This window comes from Salminus brasiliensis, chromosome 22 (genome assembly GCF_030463535.1).
Source record: "Salminus brasiliensis chromosome 22, fSalBra1.hap2, whole genome shotgun sequence".
Lineage (NCBI taxonomy): Eukaryota > Metazoa > Chordata > Actinopteri > Characiformes > Bryconidae > Salminus > Salminus brasiliensis.
Genome location: NC_132899.1, coordinates 22082345 through 22103607, shown reverse-complemented (window position 1 = coordinate 22103607; position 21263 = coordinate 22082345). Strand labels below are relative to the sequence as shown.

General features: G+C 43.1%; 1 protein-coding gene across 1 annotated transcript in view; it reads right to left on the bottom strand.

Annotated features, from left to right (window-relative positions):
* The window catches only part of svild (supervillin d), an 84944-nt gene that overhangs the window by 55184 nt on the left and 8497 nt on the right, over window positions 1-21263 (bottom strand). The window contains exon 2 of the mRNA XM_072666756.1: window positions 1787-2325. Within this exon, the coding sequence (XP_072522857.1) occupies window positions 1787-2169 (383 nt within the window). The 5' untranslated portion in view covers window positions 2170-2325. The remainder of the gene's footprint in view (window positions 1-1786; window positions 2326-21263) is intronic.

Genomic DNA, 21263 nt, shown 5'->3' with positions numbered 1-21263 from the left:
ACTACTACTACTACTAGTAGTAGTACTACTACCACTACCACTAGTTTTAGTATTACTCCTTATATGACGACTAATTACTACTACTACTTCTTCTACTACTACTTCCACCACCACTACTTCTATGACTACTAGTTTTAGTATATATGGCTACTACAACTACTAGTAGTTTCAATATTACTACTACTACTACTACCAATACTTCTAAGACTACTAGTTTTAGTGTATATATTACTGCTACCTCTATTACTACTACTTCTACTACTGCCGCTTCTATTATTTGTAAGTAAATAACTCTTAAGTACCATATCAAACTTTTTGCTCAGAGTGTAAGGAACCAAAAGTGTTATTTAATAGCCTTAGCCTCACTCCCAAGAACTCTTTTTGGCACCTCCATTTTTCAGAGTGTTCTATGTTGACATAGAGTTGCTCTGACGCTAGACTTATTAGTTTACCTGCCAAGATAAGCGCCTGATCTATGCACTGAGTCTACAAAGTCTTTTCGGAAGACCTTTAGCTGTGCGACAGCAGGACTGGCAGGTTCCTCACATAATAACAGCCTAAGAACTAACTGACAATGACAGGCTGTCATTTTCACTCTGCTCACAATGGTCACACTCTGCTCAAAGGCACCGAGAGTGAGTCGGCATGTACACACAACATGATCACAAACATGGCACCTCTGGTTTGAGTGAGAATCTGGAACACGTCTACACAGCCTAAAGCAGACTAACTGCTAAAGGAAATTGGACAGTGAATTAGTGAGACTGAAACACAAAGCGGGCCTTATACATGTCCAAGCAGAAGCCTATTAGCAAGCGCTTCTTGCACAATTCCACACTCATCCTCAGCTCAGAGAGTGACACATTGCTCAAGGGCTGACTCAGGACCCAACAGGCCTGAGAGCTGCTCTGTTTTGCTGCTTCAATAGCAAGCAACAGCCCCAAACATAGAGAGAACAGTCTCATTTCTTTTTTCCTCATTCCGGGTATGGGGCTGCGTATTCCAGTCCGGGCGATTTTATGTCACCCCGCGCTTCTTGGTAATTCATATGCATTTACTTAGAACGAACATGGTTGTAATTCGCCCGAAAGACTGAAACTGTAAAAACAAACAGCTCAGATGTCACAACAGCAGGACGTGGCCCAGCCGAGCCCCCTATACGCTTCGGCCTTACTGACCTCTCAAACTTTTAAACCCAGGAATTCTCACCATGACCTGAGACAGGGCCGCTTTTAAAGGCAATACATCCATTAGGGGTCACGCTATACACTTTCGGGGCGAGACAGGCTTCTATTATAGCACCCCTGTAGCTGCGTTGTAGAAACTACGGGACACGACACACGTCTTGACCAATGCTGTCTACAGTTATGGTAAGAGGACAACTGTGCAAATTTGATTTCGGAAGGGGAAAGGGGCATTTCAGCAGGGATTTTACACTTCTGTGTAATTGAAAGCATGTAGTATGTAAACATCATTCAGATTTGTTTGCATTGCACTGCAGACTATCACCACTTTAAATAAAATCACTGTAAACTGGTAGAATTCCCCCCAAAAAAAAGACTAGTGTATATGTATATTTAATATTTACACTGATAAAATGAGACTAAAATCTCGTCAAATCTGATTTCTTCAACTCAGATTGTCGTTCATCTAAAGAAAAATCCTCTGAATGTTGTTTTCCTAAGCGCTTTTATCATCCATAAGGATACTACTATTCATAAAGCGGTTCACAAAACTATAGCATGTCCGTGAAGACTTTAATAAAGAACAGAAGACTCAAACTCACCGGTGCCGAGATCCCAATCCGGTTCCCTGCTCGTCCTCAGCACTACAGGTAAAGGAGGCTGGTTTGAAGGCTGGTCCAGAAAGCTCTTCCTGCTTCCGCTCCGATTTGCTCCGTACCTCCTTCCCACCTGCCAAGGAGCTAGCTTCAGCCGTCTGACCCAGCGCAGAAGAGGACGCCTCCTTCACCTTCTGCTCTGAGCTGGACGTTGTGTCGGGAGCCTCGGAGGTGTCCCGGTGTCTGTCCCTCCTGGTGTATTTGGAGGAGATGTCCTCCAGGTTAGCATAGCGCTCGGCTAGCTCCCGCCGCCTCTCGGCCTTGTAGCGGGCGATGCGCTCTGCTTTGGACTCCAGAGCGGAGCCCTGTAGAGTCTCCACCGCATCCATCAGCTCTCGGACTCAACGGGAAGCTGCAGGTCCTTTTACTTGTTAAACAAATAGGAATTCACACCAAATCAGATGAGCTGGGTCCACTGCTCCAGAAACCAGGAATTCCAGGTTATTTCCTGATGGACGCCGCCTTTCGCTCAAATCATCATCTCACTGCGGAGAGAAAAAGAAAAAAAGAATAGAATGACATTAGCCATCGTGGAGTTTGGTCCTCGAGTTACTAAGTGCCTACTAAACCCAAGCACTTGTGTGCACAGTACAAGCTCAGTCAAACCCAGTCCACTCCTACTGTGAGCACAGCCCAGTGAGCACTGCTTCTCATGTTACCTTCACAGCCTAGAGAGACATAGAGAGAGAGAGAGAGAGAGAGAGAGAGCGCTTCTTCTATTGGGCTTTATCTAAAGACAAAGACATGGTACCAACCACACCACAAACAGCACAGGACTATGACCAAACACAGGCTTTATGTGAGAAAAACCCACTGCAGCTGCTTGTGGCTGCACGTCTTCATCCATCCCTCCACTCGTATGTGCACGCTTACATCTGCTCACTGCAGAACATGCAGTCCCTTCTTCCTTTCAAGCAGTCGAGCATGTAGCAGCATGTGTGTGTGTATGTTTGTACGTGTGTGTGTGTACAACAGAGAGGGCTTGATGAAGTGTATAGTGTGTGGAGAGAGTGTGGGTGTGTTTGCATTAGTGTGTGTCGGTTGGGGGGGGTGGGGGGGTGGTCAGGGATAATGGGCTACATCTGGGACCTTGCATTTAATAGTTCACACTCTGGGAGAGGTCCGGAGAAAAGGAGAGAGGAGAAATGAAGGGAACAAGAAGGAACAGAGAAGTGTGGTTGAAGAGGGAGAGATAAATGTGAAAGAGGAAACCTGGAGGGAGAGAAAGGACAAGAAGTCAAAAGCGAGATAGAGAAGAGAAGCAGATTAAATGAGGGCGCACAGCTGAAGAGGAAGGGTAACACGCCTTTGAGCTATAAGGACACTGCAGCTAACAAGTAGTGGAAGCATATGTCCACCAGTTAGCATTTCGAAAATGATCACACACTTGGTTTTGAAGTAGAGCTTTATTTTCGCAACCGTACATTTAGAAATGTGATGTAGGTTCCCTAGGGGTGTAATGATACACCCAGCCCAATTGGGCAATTTGATGCGATACTGAGATTGCAATCCGATTTTCTCACGATATTTCGAAAAATATTGTGATAATCATGTCTCACAGCAATGTCGCCCACCTCAATCACCTCGAATTAATCTAAACCGACATTCAAAACTAAATGTATAAATCTCAATTCAGTTCATGCATTTCCGACTGTACGTGTTCATGTACTGTCCCCTTGAAAACATACACACTTGGGGCAGTGGTGCAGTGGGCAGTGGTGGCTCAGCGGTTAGAGCGCCGGGATATCGATAACAGGGTTGTGGGTTCGATTCCCGGGCTCGGCAAGCTGCCACTGTTGGGCCCTTGAGCAAGGCCCTTTACCCTCTCTGCTCCCCGGGCGCTGGAGTTGGCTGCCCACCGCTCTGGGTGTGTGTGTGTGTACTCACTGCCCCTAACACGTGTGTGTGTGTGAGTGTGTGTTCACTACCAGATGGGTTAAATGCGGAGGACACATTTCGCTGTACAGTGTACAGTGACAAATACGTGCACCTTTACCTTTACTACCGCACGTGAAGTCACATGACTCCGTCCTGTCCTGTCTGCAAGAAGAAAGCAACATGGAGGAGAACTCAAACACAGAGCCATGTAAGCAGCTTGTAGCAAAGAAAAATGTGTTTGACGGTCACTTAAATATTTGTTCATTATTTTGAGTAATTTGAGGTAAAAAGTTTATTAAGGCGTGATATTGATTTGAGGTCATATCGCTCAGCACTGATGCACTGATATGGGAATGGGTATGTCCCTGCTGATGAATACACATTAATAATATGTAGAAAAAATTATAAACAGTAAAAAAATTTAAAAAAGTAAAACAGATTTTATATTTTAGTGCAGTAACCCTATTGGCTTAGAATGTAAGTCTATTATTGATCTTTTTTGGCAATTATCTGCCAATACTAAAATGCATCCAATATCATCACACATCCTAAGTTCTAAACTTTAGTGCTCAAGCACTAGAGAGAAGATGAGGAAGGCTAAAACAGGCTGGAGGAGGTGAAAGGGGGGCCGTAAGAGGAGCAAGAGCATCACATAAAGGTGAAAATGGAGAGCAAGGAATGCCTATGACCTCAGCCTCTGGGGTGCACTTCCAAAGGGTTTTTGGTGAAGGTAGCGCCTTGTAAATTTACTGCAGCAGTCCAGCAGCCTGCTGGCACCACACTGGAGCTTCTGCCTAACTGTAAACAGTAGAGAGAGGCATTGTGGGTCAGAGACAGGGCAACGCCACAGGGAACCTGCATGATAGTCACTGTGTATTCACCTGAACTGAAAATCAAGACTCAAGTTACTGAATAACCTCCGAACTCAAGTTACTGAATGTGTTTTGAGTCTTTGCGCTGCGGGAAGTGTCTCAGATTGAGGAGATAAGTGCAAACAGGAGAGTTCACAACAGCCTATATCGGCAGTACAGGTTCAGGTCAAAGCCTGCGTGAACTCAACAGTCACATCACAGGACATGCAATGTCAAATTACATCAAACATGTCATGCTACAACTGCTGCTTCTACCAAACAGAATTCTGCACTGTTCCTGTTTTCCTTGGCAAGTCGTATCTGCTAAGCCTAATTTAATTTACTCCAATTTTAGTTGTACAGAGTGAATGATTAAAAACATGACATGTTGGATCATTGACTTCCGGCGACATCTGGGGAAATCTTGTCAGGGTCGTAGAGATAGGAAGACTGGCTTTGGGCCTCATCATTAGTCTCCATCGTTTTTACATTAAAAGCCTGATACAGGGTTTTGTAATTGCGATTTCATGACCTTTCATACATTTCAGAAGCAGCAGCGGCAGCAAAACGAATGTAACTAACAGAAAGAGAAGAGAAATTCAGTTTTCCACCATGGCGGCTCTTTAAGGTTCCCCAGATCCAGCTTTATCTGAAACGGCGCGTTTATTTTTTGAGAGTTAGCTTGCTCTTCATGGGATAGGAAACGTGCGCCAAACTTCTTTTTCCTAGTTTGGTCACATTGCTCTGCTCTGCTCTGATCTGTACAGTCATTTAGAATATGTGTGTGTGTGTTTAGATTATCTTAAGAATGATGGTCCATATTTAGTTTACTGCTAAAAAACATTTAATACCAACAGACCTCTGCTGACAGCTAATGAACCGGTCATAATGATCACAAACACAAAACCCTGCAAAAATAACTCTGATAGTAATGAGAGAAACATTAGATAGGCTTTGATGCAAGTTAAATTTAGGTGCTTACAACACTTCATATCACTAGTCCGAATTCATCAACATTCAGCTTGTGTGTGGTAACGTGACCATGTGCAGTTTTGAAGATTCGGGGGGGGGAGCAAAGGGGAGGATCAATCAATACTGATAGTTTCTTAAAGTTTCTGAGAAAATAGAAAAACAAAAATACAACAAATAAAAAAAAAAAACATACATAAAAACTGATCCCAGGCTTCTCCCAAGCCCACTAGCTAGGCCCTGCCACCTTTAGCAGACGGCACGTCTGCTCCAAGCCATGCTGCTCTCTCATATGGACTGCTCCTTAAATACCTCCCCTTCACTAGAAGATACCGTCTTAAGGAGAGACCACTCAGAGAAGCATAAAAAAACACTACACAGTCTTTACAGTATTTAAATCTTTACAAATCATTTAGATTCCTGTGTGTATGTTATTAAAATAGCTTATTCTGACAACTGGTGCCTTGACATAATCACAATGCATCATTTTTTTTTACAGTTTCAAAATGACAAAAAAGGAAAAGGGCCAAAAGCTAAAGTTTAGCACCCTGCATGTTCAGTACTTCTAAGAACCTTTAGAGTCTTAAGGGTTTTTTCCGCCCATTCTTTCATGCTCAGGCTTCTACTTCTGTGAGATTCCTGGGTCGTCTTGAATGCACTGCACTTTTAAGTTTTTTCCACAGATTCTCAAGTTTAGGTCAGGGGACTGTGAGGCACCTTCGGTTTGGAGTGCGGTCAAAAAGTTCCATTTTAACTCCGTAAGTCCACTGGACTTGTTTCCAGAATGCATCAGGCTTGTTTAGATGTTCCTCTGAAAACATCTGATGCTGACTTTAGTGGTCAGGATGCAGGAAAGGTTTGGGGTTTTTTGTTTGTTTGTTTTTTTTTGTCTGATTACTTTCATGGCAGTAATGTATATGCAGGTGTCGCTGCACAGTAGAATAGTGCACTACCTCTTTAGAGTCTGCTAAATCTTCCTGAAGATCTTTTGCAGGCAAACGGGGGGTTTGATTTGCCTTTATAACTTAACTATTCATGGTAACAGATCATTTGACTAGATGGTGTCCAAACTTTTGCATGTCACTGTAGTTTATGCACTTTGTCAATGTTTAAAAGGGACAGTGGTGGCTCAGCGGTTAGCGCTCTGGGCTATTGATGACAGGGCTGTGGGTCCGATACCCTGGCTCGGCAAGCTGCCACTGTTGGGCCCTTGAGCAAGGCCCTTCACCCTCTCTAAATTTGTGGACCCTCAATGAATGCATTCACCTATTGCTGACACAGATGTGCAAATGCGCGCGCACACACACACACACACACACACACACACACACACACACACAGGCTCCTTGCCGAACATCAGGCATGGGCTAGAGGGGGCATAAAGCCCCCCAGCATTGAGCTGTAGAGCAGTGAAACTGTGTTCTTCAGAATAATGGTGTTTCATCCAATGCATTTAGGATAAGATGGGGTGGTGATCATTGAACATTGCGATCTCAATAATGCTTGCTCAATCAAATCCTCACAGCAATGCTCCAAAATCTAGTGGAAAGCCTCCCTGGGTAGTAGAAACAATACTAAACACTTTTTTATTATTATTATTATTTTTATAATATCCATGGTTTCAGATGAAACAATGAATGAATGTGTGTCCCAATACTTCTGTCCATTAAGCGTATGCGTGTACACATCAGCACACAGTTCCCACACTGATACATTCCTATTCCTAGTTTTACACTAGAGCTTTAAAGCTTCTTAAGTTAACAAGTAATGGAAGCTGATGTCCAACAATCAGCATTGTGCAACTGCATGCCTAACTCATCATGATGTTACGTAATCTCAAACAGAACTGATAGCATGGAGCAAGTAATGGCTATAAGCATCCATTTAATAGCCAATGCAAAACTTCGGACACCAAACATCTCGGCTCATACTTCATCAGATCACTGTAAAAATGTGTTCATCTGATCCAACTGTCCTTTTAAAGATTGAAAAGACTAAACTCTGGGTACTGATCTCCCCCCCCCCCCCACATCCCCATCCCCACAAGATTAATAGGGCCCGGGGGACGTCATGAAGCCACGGCATCACAAGTGAAAAAGCACCAAACGCCAAAACCGATCCGAAACAAAAGCACACAAATGACCTTACTGAGCAAATCCCAGTAGGGCCGCCGTGATTCCTACAGCCATTCTGGAACTATGATTAGAAGAGTACGTAATTCTAAAATTCGTCTCGGGCTCCACTGTGCTTTCTAGCATTACCTATAAAGGCTGAAAACAGAGCCGCTACATCTTTCTGAGCCAGAAAAAGGGACTCGCCTCGTTTGGAAACACATCTTGGGTTTTTTCTACCGAACAAGGAGAGAAAAACAGAGGTATGAGTCATTTGTAAAGCCGTCGGGCATATCAGCAAAACAGTGTCTCCTTTTTTTCCCTTCTTTTTTACATAACCAGTCTAATCAGTGCTGATAGGGAAGGCCGAAAGCACTTTAAAAAGCTTTCAGCAGCTTAACAAGAACTAAACAAAGGAACGATGAGCTCCACAGTGGTGTGGTAGTCACATCTGACAGAGTACTCACTGCATACTTAAGACCAGCAGTTCACAATGACTAGCTGAAAGCACTTTCGCTCTCGGACAAAACTCTCAGCTACACACACTGCAGGAGTGTCCGCTGAGCCTCAGGGTGTCCCTGACCTTTGACCCCGCCTTGGACAGGGCAGGCTGCAGGCGTGGAGAGGAAGCTCTGTCTTAACAATAGCCGACTGTGTCATATCCTGAGAGTATACTGTAACCCCTTCATATCCTGCCTCTTACTGGAGTCAGCCTGGTTTTCATCTGTGCCTACCGGAAACATACTATTCTGGACATACTATCCTGGAATACTTCTGTGAAAGAACAGCTCACAATGTTTTGAGTACAATATTGTCACGTTTCTTTATCATGCGTGCAGTGAACGGGTTGTGAACATACTGTTTAATGTTGCAGTGCTGATTTTACATTAGCCTCTGCAGATAAATTAGAACACAAAAACAAAGGAGTGGACATAGACTGGGCTTAACTCTAAACTGGAAAGACTGTGATGTGGGCCCATAACTCAACCCCTAGTCCTTAAATGACATGAATTACACATTAGTTTCATAGCAGTTACTGAACAGTGGATACAAAATAAACCATAGTTGTTACTGAATGGGTCAAAGCAGTTACCGAGTAATTCAGAGTGGATACGAAGAAATTCCTAGTAGATTCTGAATCATTCATATTGGTTGCTGAATAATTCACAGTGGTTATTGAATACTTAATTGTGGATATTGTATGATTCATAGTGGTTACTGAATAATTCATAATAATTACTGGATCATTCAAAGTGGATACTGTATGATCATAGTGGTTACTGAATAATTCATTGTGGACACTGTATGATTCATACCAGATACTGAATAATTTATAGTGGATACTGAATAATTCTTAATACATACAGAATAATGCATATCAGGAAATTAATGATTTATAGTGGACGTTAAATAATTCATAATAGATACAGAATAAGGCATATCAGATACTGAAGAATGCATAGCAGATGCTGTATGACTACAGTGGTAACTAAATAATTCATAGTGGACACTGAATAATATAGATACTGACTAATTAATAATAGATACTGAATCATTTAAACTGACTGCTGAATAATTCACAGTAGTTACTAAATATTTCATAATAGTTACTGGATAATTCATGGTGGATACGGGATCATTAATATCAGATACTGTATAATCATAGTGGTTAATAGTGGTAGATACATCACAGCAAATACTATATGAATCATAGTGGTTACTGAATAATTCATAATAGATACAGAATAATGCATAGAAGATACTGAATCATTTATAGCAGGTGCTGTATCTTTATAGTAGTTACTGAATAATAACTACTAGATACTGCATAGTTCACAGTGGTGTCTGAATAATTATACGTTTATATCACATAGTTTACAATGGTTAATGAATAATAACCTTAAAATCTTAAAACACATCTCAAAAATAAGTCCAGGGGTTTAAGGGGTTAAATTTGCCAATACACAGTATGCCTGAAATAGACCCAATCCTGAGCCACTTTATAAGATTGGGACATCACTAATTGCAACATGCAACCATTTCATCACAATAGTGTTGTTTATTTTACATAATGCAGCCCTAATGTCAAACAAACTATACAAAAATCATGTAAAATGTTTTCCCTGTTTGGGATCCATGATCTTTTCTCAAGCATCAGTAGAAAGACAGGCTGTCATTTCATTTCATGGCCATTGTGTCCAGCCCCTGGGAAGCTTATGAGAGGCTCAAGACTGTTGGAGCTCCCTGTATCTCAAGGACCACCAAGTTAAGCCGTGTCCATCCTCCTTTCAAACATAGTTGATCTGAGGGCAGCGTTGGCCAGCTTTCAGCACCAGTATTCCCCTGACACTGGACACACCGACTGGAGCCACATTTCGCCTTCCGCTCCATGACTGACAGTGTTTGCTTTTCTTCAGCGCCTGGAGACCACCAGCCACGATAAGTAGCAGCCTGCCCTTATAAACATATTTGAGTGTGTGTATGAGGTAAGGGAGTTAGAGTGGTACTGCAGGCTAAACCTTTGGGCTTTATGAGCTTAAAGTCTTGACACACAGACACTGTCATATTATCTCATCATATCACACTCCTTATGTTTGGCTGGGCCTAATCTATCTGATCCGAGCAAAATCCACACTCAGACCAGGACAGGAGGTCACAGTGGTGGGTCAAGCTCCGGTGATGATGTGTAAAGCTGTTGTTATGGGATGCTTCTGAGCAATACATGAACACATCCAAACAGTAATCAATAATAGGCTACCGATCAGTGATCAGGCCAAAAAACACTAAGTTACACTTCGGATGGTTGTTTAAGCGATGCCATTAAAGACCACTACAAGAACCACATAAAGAACCATGTTTGTAATGGACACGAACAAATGGAAATTCTGGGACACACGTTCATTCATTGTTTCTTCTTAAAATCAAGGGTATTTTTAACGATTTTAACAACACTTTTGTTGGAGTAACTGTCTCCACTGCCCAGACAAGACTTTCTACTAGATTTTGTAGCATTGCTGTGAGAATTTGATTGCATTCATTAACAAGAGCGTTAGTGAGATCAGGGTGTTAGAAAACCAGCATCCCTCCTCACCCCCAACTCAACTCATCCCAAAAGTATTCTTTCTATTCTATTGCTCCACAGCTCAATGCCGGGGGGCGTCACACACCTCTAGCCCACTATTAGACAGGCACATCTGTGTCAGCAAGGGGTGCAACTAAAAGTAGCTAAAAGCATTAATCTGAAAGGGTGTACACCAACATTTGGACATACACCGACCGGGCACTTCATTACAACTACCTCCTTGTCCATTATATCAGCTCCACTTACCATATATGAGCACTTTGTAGTTCTACAAATACAGGCTGTAATCTATCTGTTTCTCTGCTTACTTTGTTAGTCAGCCTCCGCTCAGCCTGTTCACAGACTATCACAGGACCACCAGAGCAGGTATTATTTAGGTGGTGGGTCATTCTCAGCACTGCAGTAGCGTGTAGGGATGTGTTGTGCTAGTATGAGCGGTTCAGGCACCTCAGCATCACTGCTGGACTGGGAATAGTCCACCAACCAGAAATATCCAGCCCACAGCATATTGTAGGCACAGTCATGTGACCACTGATGAAGGCCCAGAGGATGACCAACACAAACTGTGCAGCAACAGATGAGCTTCTGTCTCTGCCTTTACATCAACAACGTGAGCCTACTACGTAGGCGTGTCTAACAGTATGGATAGTGTTTTGACCGTGTTTAAAAACTCCAGCAGCACTGCTGTGTCTGATCCACTCAAACCAGTGCAACACATCATGCCACCATGCCAGTGTTGATGCAGTGCTGAGAATGACCCACCACCCAAGTAATACCTGCTCTGTGGTGGTCCTGGGGAGTCCAGACAATTGATGGCAGTGAGTGTAGAAATAAGAAGCTGGTTTTAATGAAGTGACTGGTCAGTGTGTAGTGTATGTGAGTGTGAAGAACCTTTCAACACTCACATACACTACATACATCTCTATTACAAATGGAAATGGTTATGGAATAGCTCTTTAGAAGGGTGTAGGGCTGGGCAATATGATCGGATTCAGCATCATAATGACAATGGGAGAATAATTAGCCCGACGTATCAATTATATAAGCCAATAATATTGACCGATACTGATTGCCTACAATTCTATTGGTATTGGTTAAAATATCACTCATAATATAACAAATACAGACCATTGGATTTAAACTCGCAACCTCCAGGCAGTAGGGTAAAATCTTCAATAGCTGTTCCACTAGGGGGATCCTAGTATAAGCCACTATTTAACTGTACAGTGTCACAGTCTTACAGGGCCCTTCCTGATTCTGGGCTGAAGATGAATTCCACCCACTCAGGCTATTTGGCATCAGGTTCAGGCATCAGGTCGTAAATGAAGGCTAACTAGCTCCCATCAACAGCAATGAATAAAGGCGATAGAAAGGGAATGATACGGTTAGTGACACTACATAAGGGCATCATTCTCACAGCTCAGCACTATGAAGACTGATGAGTCAACATGAGGCTGACCAAAAGCAGAGGATTCATGTGAAACTCATCGCCACCACAGCATCTGTTTGTCATCGCTTCTCACTCCCACGTCTCTCTCGTCTGCTCACTGCAAACCTGATGCTGTCTCACCAGTACACTACACATTGTCTCACCCTGCAAAGATGACAGCCCACTAGTGACTATTGTTTAGGGTAAACGGACACTTTGGGTGAATATTAAAGGGAGGTTGAATATTAAACACTAGGCTGCTCAGAGAAGCTGGGTGAGGTGAGGTGCTAGGCGAATGGGTGCTAGGCTAAAAGCTAGTGTTGGGTCTTATTTACATTTAAGGCATTTAGCAGATACTAAACAACTTTTATTCAATACAGGATTTCTATTTTCTCACTGTGTGAGTCTACTTGATGGTTTTAAAGAAAAGTATTTGTAATAAACCATAATTCTTAATTTACCTTCAATATATTTTATTAATAAAACCAATGGAAGCAATGTGATCGTCAACTAGAAGGTTTCACAGTGGAAAAACCTAGCAATACACCCTACCCTCTCTGGCAGCCTAGACACAGAGGGCAACCTAAGCACTAGCTGAAAGGACAGGTATAACTTGTGGGCCTAGCATTTTCACATGTAGGAAATTACCCAGTTTAGCAGCAACAACCATGTTGGAACGTTATCAGTAACTAGACCTAAATTGTTCTCTGACCTGCTGTTCCTCTGCTACATTCTTTAACAGCTCTGATTGGGCAGAAGCTCAGACATCGCTTGCTCGATGGTCCTTGGAGGTTGGCAGCAACGGAAAACGCCCAGTTCATCCGCTCAGACAGCTGATCTGAGCGCTGTGGGACACAATAGAACGATCTGACGCCTCCTAAAGAACAGGACATACACCTGTGGTTGAAGGAGCTAAATCTAAAGCATCCACCCAAACGTCCATTTATGGAGGAGAAACCAACACCAGAACATCCTTACCCAGAGAAATGGCTCAGCTATTCAGCTCTGGTGGTAGTGAGGCTCTTAGCTAAGCTTTTAGGCCAACATCTTATCTGATGGTCTCACAAACACTTGATGCGTCCGCTTCACTGGAGCCTCATAATCGAGTTTCCCCTCCACAAGACGGTAAGAGCAGACGTATGGACGTGGATGTTTTAAATTTAGAGCCTTCAATCACATACGTAGGTCCTCTTCTTTGAATGTGGTAGCCCACAACACTCAAGCTGGTTAGCTATGCTCTAAATCAGTTTGCACCTTACCCTGCACACTTTGGTGCTGCTTCTAACACACCTAAACAAACAGAGTTGGAGGGGTGTGTTAAAGGAGCACATCCACTAAATGTGCAGGGCAGTGTGCCTCCAGGACCGGGGTTGAGGAACACTGCTCCAAACAGCTCTAAATAACATGGCTCTTTATGGAACCAAAAGTGGTTCTTCTAAGAGTCAGCGCTTTGACAGTTGCGCCACTTGGCAGTTTCCACTTTTCTACAGAAAATCAACAACAAAGGTCATTGAGACAGGGTGCCCAAACTTTTGATTACAACTATATTTCAAATGCAACCTATGAAAATGCATTATTTATGACCCATATAATTAACGTTTATTGGATGTATGTTTGGTGTGAATTCCCTGACTCATTCGAACATCAAAAGAACACTTGTGATTGGTCAGAATGCTCACTGCACATAAAGCATTCAGTGACTGGTTACAAGCTCGTATTGCATAGACCAGTATTGTGATCAAGATAATGACATACTGTGCAGCCTTCTCTTACAGCGTACAAGAAACACCATTTATTTGAGCAAAAACAAACATTCACACCCACACTCCTTCTCCACAGCTAAGCAAACAGTAAGAGGTCACGAATAGCTGAAATTTCCTACTGAAAATGTAACACACACACACACACACCCACCACACTGCAGAGTCAAAGCCAGGCCGCTGTGCCTCATCAGATGCCCAGAAAAGATGATCGCAAAACACATAACAGCAGTCATGAGGTCAACACTTTTCCTTTTCTCAGCATTGGAAGAGCACAGAATGACCACACACACACACACACACACACACACACACACACACATTCTTCCTAAATCACTCCTGCAGCTTCTTCTACACACCATGTGTAGCCTTTCTGAGGGCTAGATGTTCCACGGAGACTTTTTTTATTGCGTCAGTTTTGACTCTGCGCCATCAATTCCTACCTTCTACAGATATTCTCATGCAACTGATCTTCTTGTGTTGAGCTTCAGATACGTACCACAAACCAGCAACATCACGCAAATCTACACCGGCAGTGACCGTCCAAACAGTCAGCGTCCTCAACACCACAAACAATCAGTTTACAGCACATGGAAAGTTCAACACATGGTCCACAATTTAGGGGTAGGGGGCAATTGATGACCGGGTTGCGGGTTCAATACCTGGGCTCAGCAAGCTGACACTGATGGGCCCTTGAGCATGCTCTCCGGGTGCTGTAGTGATGGCTGCCCATCGCTCTGGGCACGTTTGATCACTAGTGTGTGTGTGTGTGTGTGTGTTTGCTGCACAAATGGTGAAGATGGTTGTCTTGCCTTTATATTCAGTTTATATTACGATCAGATCGGCTAAACCACATTCGGAGACTGTCCAACACACCACATTTCACACAATTGTCAACAGAATACATGTGCATATACGGTCAGGCAAGCGGAAATACATCTGTCGAGAAATTTACAGTAATTATTACTAGGAGTGTAAGAATATATCGATTTATCAAAGAAGTGCAATCCTGCAATAGTTTTTATGTAAAGCTTGGTGGCAAACAGTGGTTCATTCTGTACTGTGTTTAAACCCCAAGCACTAGATAGGCAGCAGTGTTGTACTCAGTCTTTAGGTCCCACTGTTCTGACTGGATAAAACAGACCCCTTTTACTCAGACTTTATGAATATAGTGGTGTGTGGGTTTTTTTTATACTAGGACAGTTTTCCTAAAATTGGATTTCATATGGCCTTCTTTACAGTATTGCAATATATTGAAACATAATCTCTGTATCATGATATGTTTCATATCAACAGGTTCTTGCCAATACACAGCTAGAGTTATTACTGTTATTGATACTGGTCTTTGTGTGTGTGTGTGTGTGTGTGTGTGTGTGTTCGTGTACACACTCGTGCCCATTTACAAGTAGATGGTCGATCTGCTGGCGGTATTACACAGTGTGTTCCCGTACAGTTTGAACAGTCAGGGTTAGGGCATTGTCTGATGGAGTCAAGCGGTTGCTTACAGGACGTAAAACGGGAATGATGTACATGCTGGTGCAAGTGTAAACAAAATCTGGCCAAAATAGATCCAGATTCTGTCCGGAGTCAAAACTGCATGCTCTTTTTCATTTTTGTGTAGTGTTGTAATACCACCTTTTTTTTTTTTTCTGGGTAGCAAAGTCAAACTTCTGGCACCTGTGACAATGTCAACACAAAAGCATGGTAATGTGCACACGGCGTGTAATTAGACAGTAGACGAGCAATCTAAAGGGAAAGAAAGATACCCTTTATAATATAAAGAATTACTGTCCTCTACAGACCAAAAGAGGAGTCCTACAGCACTGAAGAGGCGCCAGGCGTCATAATTTCCTCTGAGTGGGACAGGCTGAGCAGAGACAGACGGGGAGAGAGAGAGAGAGAGAGAGAGAGAGAGAGAGAGACTGTATTCACAGTTGCAAATATGCAATGCTTTAAGTTTAAGCTGAACTAAACCGAGAAAGAGAGAGCGAGAGAAAGAGAGAGAGTCTGATTTATTGGCTGTAAGAAGATCCGAGTCGTTTGTGGAGTCTCTCTCCCTCGTGGCAGTTAAAAAAAAGGATTGGTGGTGACGCGCAGTGATCCGTGAGGAGGAGGACAAGAAGAGCGAGAGTGAGAGCATTACACAGCCGACAGCACCTAAAAGCACCATAAACGCACTCTTACCTCCGCTCGATCACACACTCCTCTCCTCCCAAAACACACTGCCTCAGCACAGCCCAGCTACGGAGCAGCAGCAACATCAATGCCCAACAAATGAGCTATTAGGCCTAGTAAACGTGCGAGCATGTGTAAGAGAGAGATATATAGCGAGAGAGAGAGAGAGAGAGAGAGAGAGAGTGAGTGAGTCTGTGAGGGCATTTGTGATTGCTGCAGGCCATGTGACCGGCCACGGGGAGATGGGGCTCAGCATGCTTCATCAGCCTGTAATCCAATAACTCTATCTGACATCTACATGTGCTAAGCAGTGGCTTAGGCCTGAAACAATTCACTATAACAGCCAGCCGAGCGGACGGCCCTGGACAGATCTGGAGTCATTACACCGTACAGCTACAGCGCCGAAAGCCACACCAGCCACTTAGCGAAGGACAAAGCGAATATGGTTCTCATTATGAACCCCTCTCTGCTGACTGCATGCCTGTTTAGGGTCCGCAGCCTCGCAGAGTTAGAGGTTATTACTACAGGGCTTTAAAACATATTCCCTCTCCTTTCCGCCCCTTTAGCACACCTTAACCCCCTCCCCCCTGCTGTCCACAATGTGCCGGTGAGGATTTTCATTGTGTTGTAATGGAGTCACTCAAAAAACGAAGCTTGGCAAGACGTGTGCTGAGAACTGTTCTTGAGGATGCCTTGTGGATCTCATGTACCACCTCAATTCTTCAAGGCATGGATTCCACAAGATGATGGAACTAGGGATGTCCTGATCCGATCCAGTGACTTTGGGTCGGGGGGAGGGGGGGTGGGGCAATCCAGGCATTTGTAAGGGGGATCACATTAATATACGTGACCCTCAGCTACTGCCAACAAAGCTCTCATTTTTTCATAAACTACCCTAGACAGAGTTCATGTGACATTATTTCAGTGAGCAAAACCAAACAGAGTGTGGTGACATTACCAGTTAGCAGCCACAGCAAAAGCTAAAAATTGCTTCTAATTCGAACTCTCCATTCCACCTTAAATAGTGCTGCAGTTATAGTGTGTACATTTCAACAGCAGAGCATAATTGCTGCATTATTTAAGGCGGAACGGAAAATTCAGGGGAAGTGGAATATTTTAGGTTAGAGTTAACTTGGAGTCTCGCTTCAAATGTGACTGCTGATTTAAACTCTTCTATAATATATATATATATATATATATATATATATATATATATATATATATATATATATAAATAATCATTTTTGTCCATGCTGTCAAAACTGCAAAACAATCAAAACGATTTGGTTGTAGAGCAACAACAAATCTTTTTTTTTTTTTTTTTTGTTCTAAACCAGCTCTGAACGGGGCATTCACAGCCCATCAGGAGGCTAATGCACACAAGCGATTTGACTGCAGTGTTAGAAAGGAGCTGGGAGCTGAATGGTCAGGTAGGTCAGTCAGACTGGACTGAAAGATTAAGGAGTATAGTTGCTCCAAACAAAGTAAATCAGTTAAGTCTAGTTTAGTCTGATTACAGAAACTGTTTTACTGATGTTTACTAGTGTGTATCAGCACATCATACCCAAGTTGTGGGACTCTATTATTCACAGAAACAAATATCAAATATTGGATTAGAGTGTATCAATATCGGCCGATAGTCAGCATAAAGAGACTCCAATCAGATTGGAGATTTGTAAAAAAACCTTGATCGGGACATTGCTAGTTAGAAACGCTTCACTGAGATCCTGGCCCATGTTGACATGATAGTCTCACAAAATCCCTGCAGTTTTATAAGGACAGCTTTTATGCTGCCCATCTTTCTCAGTTACTGACTTACCGCTGCTGTTGCTGACCAGCATCTGCATGATTTTATGCGTTGCTGTCCGGCCAATTATCTAATCTTGAAAGAAACCACAGTTATCATAGTTTATTAGGACATGGCTATGAAAGGGGCCATGTTAGCATAAGGGACTTTAATAGTCCAGAATAGGCAAAGTGAATGCATAAGGCTGCAGGGCGCCATGCTGTCCCCATTTAGGGGTTTATTTTTTAAGGCCATATGTTGCCATGGCAAGGGCCATGCTCTATGTAATAATCGTGGCTTGAGACACTGAAGCAGTGGGGAGCTTTGTGTAAAACACTGAAACAGACAGCGCACACACACACACACACACACACTCAATAACACACAGAAACGATAGCAAATCTTGGGCCAGTTACACCCCATGACCTTCAAACCCCGCCTCCTCTCGTACTAAATCCCTGTGCCAAGGCCGGGTGTAATGCATGACCGCCAACCAAAACTACACACTGAGAGCACTGATCCCCGTCCGGATTATTGATGTCTTTTAAGTTACACCACCTCCTTTATCTGTGGAACGTTAGCACAGCATTCATTATCACGTACTGCAGAGCTGCTTCGGCCTTGTCTCTCAACTGTAACCCAATTCAGCTCAACTTTATCTTAGAGTAAAACGGACAGACAAAAGCAAGTACAATGCATACAACGAAAAGAAGCACACAACAGACAGCAGCACTGCAGACCACTACCGTCAAGGCCTGTGTAAGCAGGAGAGAGAGAAAGAGAGAGAGAGAGAGAGAGAAAGCAAGCAAGCGAAAGACAGAAAGGGATTGAGAGAGTGAAATGTGTTCCTGAATCACTCCGTCTGCTCCTTTGTCCCTTATTTCCTGCCTGTTGTTTACCCTTTTCACAAGAGGGGCAAAACAAACACACACACATATATACACACACACACACACACACACACACACACACACAGACTTTCCCCATTTAATTCTGCATGTATCGTACAACCCTGCACCAAGGCACTGTAAAAGCATGAATCCGGCAGAGGAATTCAAGACTGCCGTTGGAAAATTCATGTATTTACTCTAGCACCAGGGATTTTCACAGCTGTAATGAAAGACTGAGTAAACACACATGCACATCACATGCACGCATAGACCCCCGAAGCCATCCTAGGGACACACAGACAGGAAGGGTGGAATCACAGAAGCCCCTATCAGCCCAGATGATCAGATACACAGTGACCAAGCATGACTGCAGGACCAGAGACGGCCATTTAAACTTTAAAATCTCCTCTGCCGGCCAACTAAAGGTCTTGTAATAGACATATAACGTGTCCTTGAACAACCGCTTTTGGTTCCCTACAGAACCACATGTGAAATAGTGTGAAGGCCATTTGAAAAGGTTAAAGATTACCTAAAGGTTCTACACCTTTCAAATGTACGTTATGTTCTTCACACGTACAAATTATGTTTATAGAAATGGTTCTCTAAAGAACCATCTGCTGAAATGTTTTCTTATGGAACCCATAGTAGTTGTTCCACAAACCCGCAAAGAGTAAAAGTAATGGAAAAGTAATTACTGTTTATGGTTAAACACACAAGCAGACTCAAGATTAGAAGTGCACGTTAGGCCTAAGCCCAGGTACAGTTAACCAGGTTACCGTGTTAACAGCCCATAGGCCCAGTAAAAACCTCCCAAAAAAAACAGTTGTTTATTTACTGAATTCCTTCATATGTGCCACAGCATGATGCTTGGATTCCCCACACATAGCCTATAGTTGCGGTCATGCAAAAACCTTGTATCTCTTAACTTTCAGTGGAAGTCAAAGTATAATTATTTGATTCCAAGTCATTTGAAACCTTTCTACTGGTCCATTCATCATGACATTTCGACAGATTGTAACCATGCCAAAACGTTCACACTGAAGTGAACAGACATTAGAGATGAGTGATATGGTAAAAATACTAGATACTAATCACAGACTAAACACATGGAAAGATTTTTATAAACTACTATTCAGAGACTCTCCCATACTGAACAGTGATTTTTATTTAACACCTGCTGCACTTCATTTAATTAAACCTGTGTAGTTACACTGTTAGTAACGAAACCTGCAGCTGATCAGTGTCCTCAATATAGAAAAGTTATCACAAGAACAAAAATGATCACAATACGATAAAAAATCGTCATATTGCCCAGCTCTAACGGACATCTAACCTACATTTATACCATATTTAAAAAAAAAAACACACAGATGTTGAGACAAAACAGTTTCAGGTCTCTGGAAAACCATCCAAGGTAACCTCCAAATCATGTCTCAGCTCTTATGTATATCACAGCCTTAGGTGAACAGTCTGGTACTCCTGCTACTAATACTAGTAATAATGGTGTTAGCTGTAGCAGGACAATGTCTGCTAGGCTACTGCTCAGCTATTGCTTCTGAACACATCCTAAGTGATGTTCCTGGAAGTATCAGCAGATACGTCCACAGTTAAAGATTGAACAGGAATAGCAACTCTTCTGGTAACACTTAGACAAGTTCTAACGTTGAAGAAGATGCAGGGACAAACACATTGATCACATCTAAATTGGAGCTTCATTGTTAGAGCTGTGTGGCACAGGTCTACAATATATTAGGTATGGACAACTGTATGAATTCCTTTTAGAATGGAAAGGAAATGGAGCAAGCATTGGTATCCGTATCACAACAAGGTATTTAATAACCATGGGTCAGTGCTGCCAGCCCAGAAAATCTTCAGTGGACCTCTGCCTGAAGCTATTCTTTTTTTTGTCTCTTTTTCTCACTAATTCCTGGGCGAGTAAGGGGCGAGTGAGGGCATATTCCCGTCAGAAGGATTTCCACTGGGTGAGTGCTCTCCGCTGTGATAATGGGCCCTGACAGGCTACAAGAGAGATGGAGAGAGATAACAGGCTCAGATTTAACACACACTGATCTCAGCAAGTCTACACACACACACACACACACACACATAGACGTTGTTCGTGGTAGGAGCATAAGAGTAAGTTTAGGGAGTAAGAATGGACCAGGATTCGACTGACCCAGGCATTCCAGCTCATTAGCTTTCAGTGATGGGGATCCCAGCTGACTGCAGACGGAGACTTCATTTACTCAAGGCGGAAAACTGGAACCACTTCAAAACGGCTAGGAGACCAGAGAAAAGGGCCAGATCAATGGACCAGGAGTGGAGGGGAGGGGGGGGTTGGGGGGGTCTTGGGCGGGGTTAGGGAGGGGGCCCGTTTACAGTCATGGGGTGTCCTGAGACCCGACACCATCTGGAAGCCTAAAGCTTAACTGGGCAAGGAAAGAGACAGAGAGACCAAAAAAAAGAGAGAGAGGAAAAGGGTGTGGTAAAAG